We start from the raw sequence: 12,974 nt of genomic DNA, 5'->3' as shown, positions 1-12,974 counted from the left end.
TGAATGAACAGATCCATTTGGGGGAAAACTGATACCTTAACAACCGTCTTCCTATCTTTGATATTTTAATGTTACTATTTATGCAGGGTTTTAATTTATAAATTATATAATTGAATTTTGATGCAATACACTAGATTTAACGTTCTAGGATTTTATCCATTTCATCTATATATTTATATTTATTGGCACAATGGTTTTTATAATATTTTATCTTTGCAATGTCTGCAGAATCTATACTATATCCTCTTCGTTCTTCCTGATAATGGTGACTTGTGTCTTTTCTCTTTTTTTATTTTTCCTTGACCAATAATATCACTAGAGATTTTCAAGTTTGTTTTGGTCTTTACAAAGCACTAACTTTTGAATAGATTATTTTGAATAGATTGTCTCTATTGTATGTTAATTTTCTATTTTATTAAATTCTGTTCTTTATTATTTCCTTTCTCTTTCTTTGCGTTTATTTTGCAATCCTTTTTTTTTAACTTCTTAGAATTAGTATTTAGCTCATTAAATTTCAGATTTTCTTGTTTTCTAATGTCAGCATTTCCCTGTAAGTACTGCTTCAATGAATTCCCCAAGTTTGATGTGTATGTTTTCATTAGTACTTAGTTCTAAATAATTTCAGATCTATTATGATTTATTTCTGACCAATATATTATAGAAATAAATGCTTCTTAATTTCCAACAGTGAGTTTTACTAGTTATTTTCATTTTGATTCTGAGCTTAGCTGTGTTATGATACATGCAATATTATATCTCTATATTTTATTCCCTTGAAATTTGTTGAGATTCAGCCTACGTACAATCGATTATTGTAACTGTTACCTATGTGCAGGAAAATAACGTATATTGTGCAGTTAAGTGGTATGCTATACATGGTATAGAGGCATATATATATATATATATATAATGTCCTGTTTTTTCAAACAGGAGGGTAAACCTGGTTCCCATTACTCCATCTTGGCCAGAAGTGGAAACACATAAGTCATCCTTGAGGCTTTTGTTTCCTACTTCTCTTTGGTTTTAATTTACATTTCTCCAATGACTAATGATGTTGGGCACTTTTTCATGTCCTCCTTGGCCATTTGTTTATATATATCTGTATATGTCTATATATATCTCTATCTTCATTAGGTCAAGTTTGTTCATTGTAATATTCAACCCCTCTTCATCCTTACTAATTTTTTCCCCCTGACATATCACATTGATTTGTACCTTTAAGGGCTAATATTTTTCTGACAATGGCTCACTGAGTCTGATAGCTGCAGAGACACCATCATTAGGTATCATACAGATACCATACCATAAAATTCTTTCTGAAGACCAGCTACGGCCCAAGTTAAGTCATTGTCCTTTCTTGAGGGAAAAGAAACACCACGCGAGAGCTGACGTGAGAGTCCTCATGGAGGGAGACAGGGAGCAGGAAGCATTCCAAGTGCTCCCGGAGCGGCCAGTCTTCCTCTAACGGCAGCGCCCTGCAGCGCGGGAGCAGAGAAAATGGGGAGGTGAGCCTCTTTGAAAGAGTCCAGGAGGGCTCCCAGGTGTCTTGAAGTTACCTATGGTCTGTGATGCGGCAGAGGGGACCCTTTCCCGAGGTCTCTGTCCTTACGCCCGAGCCCGCTGGGAGGTGATTCCTTTTCCCACGTAGTTCCCAGCGAGGCGCCTCTGGTGGATGCTACTTTCTGTTTTCTTGATTCTGGCGCCTCTCCCTCCCTCCCGTGCGATCGCAGCCATACGTGCCTGGTCTCCTGCAATGCCTGCATCTCGGAGGACAAATTTGATCAGGCCACTTGCCTCCAGAAAACCCTTCTTTACCTCCCACAGGTGAGAAGGCCTCCCTCACCTGCGCGTGAGTCCTCCTTACTAATTCTTAAAATACATTTTTATCTGCTCATTCTATCAGTTACCGAGAGGAGTATTTAAAAGTCGACTATGATTTTGAATTTGCCTTTTACTCTTTATAGTTTTGTCAGTATATCTTGAGGCTATTATTAGTGCATGCAAATTTAAAATTATTATGATTTCTGATGAATTGAATCCTTTATCTTTATGAAATAACTATCTCTGGCAATTTTTGTTGCTTAAAATATGTTTTCTCTATTGTCAGTATAGCTATATCAGTGTGCTCTTGGTTCGAATTTGCCTATCTCTTTTATACATACACTACGTATGTATAAGTATGTACATACACACACATCTTTCAGGCCTCAGGCACATAGAGTTAAGTCATAATGTTATGAACTTTTTTATGTAATCTGTTGTTTTTGTTGGTCCTTACTTACGGTGCTTTGGCTGTTTAGTTATTTTGTACTATGAGCTGCTCCACGCTTTGGAAGTTTACCTGCGGAAATTACCTTTAGCCAGATTAGAGGTGAAGTGCTTGAGAGAGGGTTTTCCTTTGCGTCGTCTGGGTTTCCGGGAACTGCGAGTCTAGGGTCACGTTAAATTAAGTATTCACCAAGAGATTTCTCCACTTCTCCCAGGTAGTGTGAATTCAGGCTGAAAACACTTGCGATGGCCAACTTCTATTTTTTAATCCCTTTTACGTAGCGCTAAACTTTGAGGTAATAGATTTGCTTTTCTGTCCTCTAGAGCTGGGAGTGAGATAGGAGAAGTGAGGGGTTGAGGAGTGATACCAGCCTATTTCTAAGTTCAAATTTAAACTGATGGTTTAACCCCCTGGGATCCCAGCTTCTAGGGGGGAAGATGTCCCGTTAGACTCCTCAACTTGGGGTGTGGCTCTGGGCTGTGTCTCTGGAGCCCCTTGAGGTCACAAATGCAAAGCTCACTCTCCATCTCCCCTCCCTCCTCGTTTGGTAAATGACTGGCTATATAGCGTGCAGCCTCAACATCCGCTAGAGGTCCTTGTCTTCATTCAGTCCCTGACTGGAGAATTCCTTACTTTTGTGACCGCTCATTGACTTGTAAAATTTTTCTCAGATTTTTAGTTGTTTTTACCAAAAGGATTCGTTCGGGTTTTTAGTCTGCCACCTTACTGGAAACAGAATCTAAATTTAGTGGATGGCAACTCAAACTCTCTTAGGCAGCTTATTTATGCTCTTTTCCTCTCAATAATTACATATCTCAGTAGGTTACAATTGCGAATATTTACTTTAACTAAGTCATATGAAGAGAAATTGGGAGGCTGATCAGCTTTACTGGATAAGTATGTGGTGTCTGTTTTAGTAACATTCCCAGCTAGGGTCAATTTTTAAAGAGGATACCACAAACCGCTTACATCTGCTAACTCGAAACTGCCCAGGAAACTTTACATTTTTCATTTTTAGCTTTGACTTCCCTTTATGTTTCTGTTCTAATGACCTTCTAGAACGAAAATCATGCAAACATGCTGTTGTGGGTTAAATGTGTGCCCCCATCCCCCAAAGATATTTCTACCCAGAACCTCTGAATGTGACCTTATTTGAGAAAAGGGTCTTTGTAGATATAATTAAGTTAAGGATTTTAAGATGATGCCATCCTGGATTATCCAGGTAGACCCTAAATCCAGTGGCAAGTGTCTTTATAAGAAGAGGAAAAGACACAGACAGGAGAGGAGACATGTGAAGAGAAGAAGGTGACATGAAGATGGAGGCAGAGACTGAAATGATGGGTCTACAAGCCAAGGGATGCCAAGGATTGCCAGCCTCGAAGCTAGGAGAGAGGTGTGGACAAATTCTCCTTTCCAGCGCCCAGAAGGAACCAATCCTGCAGGCACTTTAGTTTCGGAATTCTGTCCTCTAGACCTGTGAGAGGGTACATTTCTCTTATTTTAAGCCCCCCAGTTTGTTATCATTTATTATGGCAGCCCTAGAGAGCTCACACCCACCTTGACAGATGCTTTCTGTTCCAGTTACTTTTAGAAGTCTGCCGTTTAGTTTCCCAAGAAATATGAGCAAGGGATGACAATCAGGTAAGGGAACTGGACTGGAACTTCTCTGGAGGCCCAACCCAACTTCAAGAGCTTCCTGGTTGTGAGGATTAAATATTGTGCATGCTTAAAGCTTTTAACAAGTATAAAGCCTTTCCTAACTCTTGTTATTACTTTTTTCTCTCTTTTTTTTTTTGAGGAAGATTAGCCCTGAGCTAACATCTGCGACAATCCTCCTCTTTTTGCTGAGGAAAACTGGCCATGATATCCATGCCCATCTTCCTCTACTTTATATGTGGGACGCCTGCCACAGCATGGCTTAGCCAAGCGGTGCCATATCCACACCTGGGATCTGAACCAGCGAACCCCGGGCTGCTGAAGCAGAACGTGCAAACTTAATCACTGTGCCACCAGACCAGTCCCCTATAAGTCCCCTATAATTACTTTTTTTTTTTAACATGGCTAAGCATTCAGGCTTGGCATTTGCCATCAGCCCCCTCTTTAGCCTCAACTCTGGCAGTGTTCTTAATGGTTAACCCTTCTTTCTGCCCCCTCTTTCATGCCTCTCCCCTCCTCCTACATACACACTGAAATGAGGCTCTCTGAAACTTCCCAGAGTGCCTCTGAACTTGGCAGAGAAGTAATTTTTATCCAGTGAAGACCAACAACATAATAGTTCCTGGAAGTTGCATATCAAATTATAACTTAGGACTCAATTTTACATATTTGTTTTATCATCACAGCCCCTCTGTGACGTAGGTATTGTCATGACCGTTTTACTAATAAGAACAGTTTTGCCCCAGTTAGAATCAAAGATCTGGAGCTGGAAGAAATCTTGGAGCTGCTGGCCTGACTGTTTCATTCATTAATTGGACAGTTCTTGAGTACCTATAATGTACTAGATTCTAAGACACTCTGGGGATTCAAATATAATCAATTTATTCAAGGCTTCACCTGCTGGTGAGCAAATATGTATCACTACCAGCAACAGTGTAGCAATTGTGTAGCATTAGTAAATTGGATATTAATTTTAAACTGAAGTAATTATTAAGTAGGAATTTTTTGCCCATTCCAAATCAAAAAATATAAATGATCAAAAATGTGTTGTAGAGCAATATTTATGTTGGTACCTATAAATCTACCGTAGTCCTCCTTTATTCACAGTTTTGTTTTCTGCAGTTTCCATTACCCACAGTCAATCACAGTCCAAAAATATTAAATGGAAAATTCCAGAAATAAACAATTCATAAGTTTTAAATTGTTCACTGTTCTGGGTAGTGTGATGAAATCTCAGCCTGTCCTGCTCCATCCCGCTCAGGACGTGCATCTCCCCTTTGTCTAGCGTATCCATGGATACATGCTCCCCGCCGTTAATCACTTAGTAGCCACCTTGGTTATCAGATTGACTGTTGGGGTATAGCAGTGCTTCTGTTCAGGTAACCCTTATTTTACTTAATAACGGCCCCAAAGTGCAAGAGTAGTGATGCTGGCAATTGGAATATGCCAAAGAGAAGCCATAAAGTGCTTCCTTTATGTGAAAAGGTGAAAATTCTTGACTTACTAAGGAAAGAAAAGAAATCATATACTGAAGTACTGAAGATCTACGGTACGAATGAATCTTCTATCTGTGAAATTGTGGAGAAGGAAAAAGAAATGTTTGCTAGTTTTGCTGTCACACCTGAAATATGTGTGTATAGGAAAAAACATGATATATATAGAGAGTTCGGTACTATGTGTGGTTTCAGGCAACCACTGGGGGTCTTGGAACGTCTCTCTCACAGATGAGGGGAAACTACTGGACTTCATTCTTTTTTTTTTCTGCTTTTTCTCCCCAAATCCCCCCTGTACATAGTTGTATATTTTGGTTGTGGGTCTTTCTAGTTGTGGCATGTGGGACGCCACCTCAGCATGGCCTGATGATCGGTGCCATGACTGTGCCTAGGATCCGAACCAGTGAAACCCTGGGCCGCCGAAGTGGAGCCCGCAACCTTAACCACTCGGCCACGGGGCCGGCCCCTGTGCTTCATTCTTAACTACTGCATAGTATTTCACAGAACAATGTGCCATAATTTATTTGCTCATTCCTATTGGTCTTTCCAACATTTTGTTGCAACAGACATCTTTTTGTACAAGTGCTGGAGTACTTCTTTAAAAAATTTTACTAGAAGTAGAGTTGCTGAGTCAAAAGATGTTCACATTCAAAATTTGTAGATAGTGTCAAATTTCCCCACAAAGCTACCAGTTTATACTCCTATGAGTATTATGAGCAGAACCTTTCTGAATGTCTCACCAATGCTGCATAATATTCATCTCTAAAATTTGGTCAATCTGAAGGGGGAAAAATGACTCAATCTTGTTTTAATTGATGGGGAGAAGGCAGAGGAAGAGGTTAGGGGAGATTTTCACTCTCTTCTTTTTATCTCTGCTGGGAAACTAATCTGGATGACCTCCACACCTATCTCCTTCTGCCAGGCTGAGCTGGCCCCAGCCAGTCTGCAAAGGAGCACCAGAAAGATAAAAGCTTTCTGGGTTTACAGAGGCTCTTCAAGACGGTTCCAGGGCCCTCTGTATGCAGACTTTGACCTTCAGTGTAGTCTCAGGCCCTCAATATGTATTCTCCCCACTCTTCTTCCTGGGCCTAGAGATCCTGTCATTCATTTCTTATGACCTAGAGAACCTAAGTATTCTATAGGCCAACGTAGGTTTCATAGCAACTTAAATGTGTAATGTGGTGTGAAGCAGGTCCTTTCTCTTGTGAGTCCAGACTACTCTCAGAGGTTGAGTGTTCTCTGCTAGACGTTGCCTATGGTGCATACAGACGGTCTATACCTGGCCCATGCTGTGGGGAAATGAGAGTTTGGCGGTTCCATGTTCTCTATTCTCTATAAATTTTCCTCTAATAGACTCTGTTATCCCTGTACTGGGTGGTACAAGTGTTGTGTGTCTGTGACCCTATGGCATGACAATATCCGTAAAGTTTTCATTTTTTAACAATAGGAACTTAATTTAAATATTACTTGAGTAATTTTTTTTTCAGTAGTGAAAGCCATCCTTTGTTATCTTCACAGAGCCTGTGGGTCAGGCATCCTCAGGGCACAGCAGAGACAGCTTGCTTCTGCTACCTGCCATTTGGGGCCTCAGCTGGAAGACTTGAGCAGCTGGTGATGGAATCATTGGAAAGCTCTCTCCCTCACATGCCTGGGATCGATGGAGGCTGAGCCCTTAGCTGGAGTTGCCAGACACCTACATGGGGCTCCTTTCTGTGGCTTACGCTCCCTCATAACATGGTCACGTGCTCCCAAGGACAGGCCCCAAAGACAGAGGGCCAGGTGGAAGCTGTGCTATTTTAGATCTAGCTTCAGAAGCCACATGGCATCACTTCCTTCATACTCTTTTGTTTGGGAGCAATCAGAAGATCCCACCCTGATACAAGGGGAGGGAACACATACATCTCAGTGGGAGGAATGTCAGTCAAATAGTAAGAATAGCCTGTGGGAAGGTGCGGTCATCTTTGGAAATACAATCTGCCACTTTCCTTAATTCCTATAAACTCGTTCTTTTAATTTCTGAAAAGATGCTTGGTCAAATGTTTCTCACTAGAAAAATGTAGCATAAGACTGGAACTGCTGGAATGATAGAGGATAACACATTTCTCTCTCAAAACTAGAGTCGGGTTTTAGTGACCATTTACTCATATATCCTTCATTTATTGTAGGTGCTCTGGAAGTAAATATCCTAAGAAAAATTATTTATTATGATCTTTAAAATTGCTGACCCTAAGTCTGACCACACACAAAGTTAGCATATTCCTCTTAATGCTTTCTCTATACTTAGGAAGATCACCAGGAAGATGAGTGGCTAGAAATGCCTTTACTGCATTCTAGGTATGACCTCTAGATATAAAACCTGGACCCCAAACCTGGCCATTTCAACAGGATATCCACATTTCTTGCAAGTGGCGATCATTAAGTATTAGTCAATATCATACTTTCTTCATTGAGTTTAGCTCTGAAAGGATATACACACTGGGTTTATATTATTCTCACAATTTTACATTTAACTTCTCATCCCGGAAACTATAGTCACACTTACACAACATTTACCCCTTTTAAGCTAAAAATCCTGCTTCTCCATGTTCCCATAAGAAATTAAGGGCTTGGTAGATTGGAAACTAGAAATGGAACAGACCTCGTAAGGAAAGAAGATATACCCAGGGCCACAGTCTTCTAAGTGTAAGTGAGAAGGGGATGAGGAAGTTCTTTGGGCCTGGGAAACACTTCTCTTATTCAGATGCTAGATAGTTCCTTGTCCTGTGCATCAGATCAGGGTGTCATCCCAGAGACTCTCTTCTTGAACTCAAACTGAAGGAGAAGAGGAACCAAGAGAATTAGCCTCAAACTGCTGCTCCCATGGCTGCAATTATGCAACTTAAACAAAATTTTGGGCCCCCTACCCCCACTTCCGCTACTCCATAGACAGTAGGACAGGTCCGGACCATCACGTTCATTTACGTCATCGCTGGACTCCATTCCCCAATACACACGAGAATGGAGTCAATCCTAGATTGACTGCAGCCATCCGGACAGGCTGTGCATGAATAGGAGAGTCCGGCAGAACAGCATTTGACACCACAGGAACCAGCTGCCGCCATAGAGGAAGAGAATGTGTGTCCATTCTCATCCTAGCAGGCAGTCTTTATGCAAGACAGGAAAAGGACACTGGTGTTTTATTAAGAGGGCCCCTGAATTAAGGTAATGTGCTTTATCAGTGTTGGCTTATTTGGAAAATTGTAATATGACTCTGTTTAACCTTAAATATTAACTTTTTTCTATCTACAAGTTAAAATTTTAAAGTATGGCTCAAAATTAATGATTACTGATGACAGTGATATTAACATAGTCAAATCCTGCTCTTTCTGTTTAATGTATGCATGACGTGTCTTTCTCTGTTCCTTTACTTTCAACCACCTGTGTCTTATCTGAAATGAATCTCTTATAAACAGCATATTGTTGGATCATGGTTTATATTCCCTCTGTCAATTTCTGTCTTTTAATTGGTGTATTTAGAATACTTATATTTACGGTAATTGTTGATATGTTAAAGCTTATATCTGCCATTGTGGGTTTGTTTGTTTGTTTCCTCTATTTCTTGTTTGTCTGTTTCTCTTTCTGTACCTTCCTGTGAGTTACTTGAACATGCTTTAGGATTCCATCTTAGCTGGAACCAGAAGCTGCTGAGTAACTTTTTTTATTGTGGTAAAATATAACATAAAATTTACCATCTTGACCATTTTTCACATACGATCATGGTATTAAGTACATTTACAAGGTTGTGTAATCATCACCACTGGCTATTTCCAGAACTTTTTCATCATCCCAAACAGAAACTGTGCAATAACTCCCCCTTACTCCCTCCCTCCAGCCCTTGGTAACCCAATTCTACAATTCTGCCTCAACTTTCCTATTCTAGGCATCTCATCTAAGTGGAATTGGACAATATATATATTTTTTTTGTCTGGCTTATTTCATTTAGCATAATATTTTTGAGTTACAGCTATGTTGTAGCAAATATCAGAATTTTGTTCCTTTTAATGGCTGAATAATATTCCACTGTATATCTATGTAGACTGCATTTTGTTTATCCACTCATCTGCTGATGGACACTTGAGTCATTTCCACCTTTTGGCTGTTGTGAATAATGCTGCTCTGAACATTGGTATATAAATATCTGTTTGTGTTCCTGCTTTAAAATCTTTTGGATATATATCTAGGAGTGAAATTGCTGGATCATCTTGAGTAAGTTTTTAAAGCACAAGAAGTTTCCCCCAATATTCTATGACAGTGAAGAGACTGATTTTCCCAGAACTCAGAATGGACAGATGGGGACAATGTGACCTAATGCCACAGAAGAGAATATCATGTCAAGGAGTTATTCAAAGTTCTTCAGTTACTACTGTCACCCCCTCCTAAGCCTTTCGGCAGGGTGGGTGGTGAGGGGAAGGTGTTATTGGGATGCACAGCCCCTGAAGGCTTGTCTTTATGCAGGATGTGCCATTTGGAGAATCAGGATCAGAGACTGGAGGGAGGTAAGGGTTTCCAAAAAAGCTTTTTCAGGCTGTGGTTTGGAGAAGGCTTATAAATTCCATAAAATTAGAATTGATGGAATCAGGGATCAGAAAGAATTCGGTTTCATTGACATGGAAACCTAGTTTCTATTACCACGTTTGACACTAACTGGATGTGTAATCTTAGGAAAGTGACTTAACTTCTTATGGCCTCAGTTTCCTTTATTGTACAAGATGCAGGTGGGGAGAGTGGTGTGGTAGGATTGGACTGGATAGTATCTGGTCCTTTTCAGCTCTAAGCTCTATGATTTAAAAAGCTTGTAGATTACTTTCGTCTGTAGGTCAATTTTTGGTTTGTATAAAGGCTCGATTCCTAGGTCCAGGCTGTATTGGTTTTGGGAGATCAGCTAATTTCAAATGCCTCATCACAGAAACTATTGTTTGTGTCTATCCTGCAACACTTTTACTTAGCTAAAAATATGCAGCATGAATTTATCTAATATAACCAATATTTCCTTAAAGCACGAACCACACTGCCAGCCAGAGTTATTGAATATTGTCACACCCAGGATCCTGTTGTATTTTATATTATAACACTTCAGAATAACAATGGTTCTCTTAAAACCCATTGTGCTCTCCTTAGTTGTTTCCTGTAAATATACCTGTCCTTTCCAAACATCCGTCTCTTTCTATAAACTCTTCCTCCAGTTTTGACTCAGTTTCCTCTCGAAATTACAGTAATATAGATTTGGAAAAGGCCTCACCCTCGTTTCCCTCTGACAGTGGGCTTAGGTGTCCCTCTGTTGTTTTTCTGGTATTCAGCGCATTCATTATTCCTCCATTTATTCCTTCAGTCATTCATAGATAGGCACCATGCTAGGTGTTGAGGACGCAGCAATGAGCAAGACAGGCATGCCCCCTGCTCTCATTTAGCTTAATGTCAGGAGACGAAGACGGACATTGAAGGAGTAATAGTAGGTGTGCTGGATGTAAAGAAGGACAAATGCAGAGTTCTACATGGTATAGGATCTTATACTGGGATTTAACCAAATCCTTGTGTATCAGAGATTCCTAGATGAAGTGGCATTTAAGATGAAATCTGAGTAGTGAGTAGGAGTCAGCCTGGCAAAGATGGGGAGAGGGAATATCCAAGCAGAGGGAACAGCTGAAATGAGAAAGTCCATGGAACAGTAGAAAAACTATGGGAACATCCCACTGGCCAGGACAGAGAGAGGGCAGGGGAGAGGGGTGGGACATAAGGCTGGAGAGGTAGGTAGAAGTCTGACCAGCATGCACATTAGAGGCTGTGCTCAGGAGTTTGGACTTTATCCTCAAGGAAGTGGGGAATCACTGAGAGTTTAAAGTAGGGAAGAGGCATTATCAAATCTGACATTTTAATGGAAAGTAAAAAGAGAGGAGTAAGACTGAGACAGACAGACAGACAGACAGACAGTGAATGAATACTACTCTTCCCAGAGGTTTGGCTGTGAAAGGGAAGAGAAAGAATCATTGCTGGGAGATAATAGTGAGTTAAGAAAGGGTGATAGTTTTAAAAATAGGAGAGACTTGCATATATTTAAATGCTAAATGAAAGGAGCTGGTAGGGAGGAAAGATTGAAGAATTAGGAGAGAAAGGGACAATAGCCTAAGATTCCTGAGACCATAGACTGGAGGAGGAAGTCTGGAACCAAGATGGAAGAATTGGTCACTTGTCACACTTTGCTGACTTTTTCTCACTAGATTTCTGTCTCCTTCACTAGGCTGTGAGCTCCTGAAGGTCAGGGACTGTATCTTATTTGATTTCGTATCCTTAGCACTCAGTTTAGGACCTAACACCCAAAGGTACCCTGTAAGTGTTTAGCTGAACTGACATGTTATTTGTGGTAGGAAGGCACAGCTGTGGTTTTCCCTTAAGGATTTAGACTAAATGCCTTGATGCTTAGAGGGTTGGGGATTAACTTGAGAGAGGGCTTCTGGAATAGATTTGAAAGATGCCCAAGAGCTATGGAATGGCAGAGTTGCCTGGCCAGTTGTTAGGCTAGTAACCCTGGTGTTTATACCCGATGGGGAGGCCTCAGCTGAAATTAGTCACAGTGCGGATAAAGAGCAAACTAGGGCCGGCCTGGTTGCCTAGTGGTTAAGTTTGTGTGCTCCGCTTCAGTGGCCCTGGGTTCACGGATTTGGATCCCAGACGTGGACCTACACACTGCTCATCAAACCATGCTGAGGCAGCATCCCATGTGCAAAAAAAAAATAGAGGAAGATTGGCACAGATGTTAGCTCAGTGACAATCTTCTTCAACAAAAAGAGGAGGATTGGCAACTGATGTTAACTCAGGGCCAATCTTCCTCACACACACACACACACACACACACACACACACACACACACAAAGAGCAACCTATAATGTGCTAGTCAAGAATGACTGAAAAACAAACTTCCTCTTGGCTTTCTCCTGGGTCCAGAAAGGAAGATGAATAATCCAGCAACTCTCACAGAAGAAGGAACAACACTCACTCCTTTTGAGTCCCCTTCTTGTCAGATAGGATGCAGCTATTCACACAGGCCGTGAACAGAATCACAAATAGCTGATCCCGAATGTTTCTCCAGCCAGTTGTTCTTAAACCTCGTACAAATACGGAAATTAAACCAATTCAGGGAAACAGGGAGGTGAGAATTTTTCTTCTTTTCTGGCAAAGGACGCCATTAATATCGATGAGCAAATGTTATTCTATGTTAATTTGATTTCCTGAAATTTCAAAATCCTTGCACAGTCCTAGAATGAATTCAAGTTTCACTAAGGCTACTCAGGGGGGAGTATTTTCTAGGTTCTAGTAAATAGGGCTGTAGAATTCTTCCTCAGAATTGTGGAAACATCATTCCATGTCCCCTGGGGCATTTAGTTTACAAAGGAGAGGGTGGAAGTCAACAGGTTTCTTTTCCCTGGCCAGGTGCCTGATTTGGGGGAGTCTGGGTGGAGGGAGGAGGGTGAGGTAGAGGAGCCGTCTAGAAGCTTGTAGGATTTCTTTTTTGTTATTTACA

At 40.8% G+C, this 12,974-nt stretch overlaps 1 protein-coding gene across 12 annotated transcripts in view; it reads left to right on the top strand.

The window, feature by feature from the left end:
- The window catches only part of LOC103541420 (cytidine monophosphate-N-acetylneuraminic acid hydroxylase), a 348,688-nt gene that overhangs the window by 211,229 nt on the left and 124,485 nt on the right, over positions 1-12,974 (top strand). For 2 of the 12 annotated variants that reach the window (XM_070584212.1, XM_070584217.1), the window contains exon 1: positions 1,202-1,824. The exons of 6 other annotated variants lie outside the window; for them this stretch is intronic. In XM_070584212.1, coding sequence (XP_070440313.1) covers positions 1,673-1,824 — 152 coding nt within the window. In that variant the 5' untranslated portion in view covers positions 1,202-1,672. Of the gene's footprint in view, positions 1-1,201; positions 1,825-8,184; positions 8,620-12,974 lie in introns of those variants that run through there. 4 more of the 12 variants (XM_070584221.1, XM_070584222.1, XM_070584214.1 and 1 more) reach the window with 4 other exon arrangements.

The sequence above is a fragment of the Equus przewalskii genome, chromosome 19 (assembly GCF_037783145.1).
Source record: "Equus przewalskii isolate Varuska chromosome 19, EquPr2, whole genome shotgun sequence".
Lineage (NCBI taxonomy): Eukaryota > Metazoa > Chordata > Mammalia > Perissodactyla > Equidae > Equus > Equus przewalskii.
The sequence above is the reverse complement of the archived record's forward strand: the minus strand, read 5'-3'. Positions and strand labels throughout refer to the sequence as shown.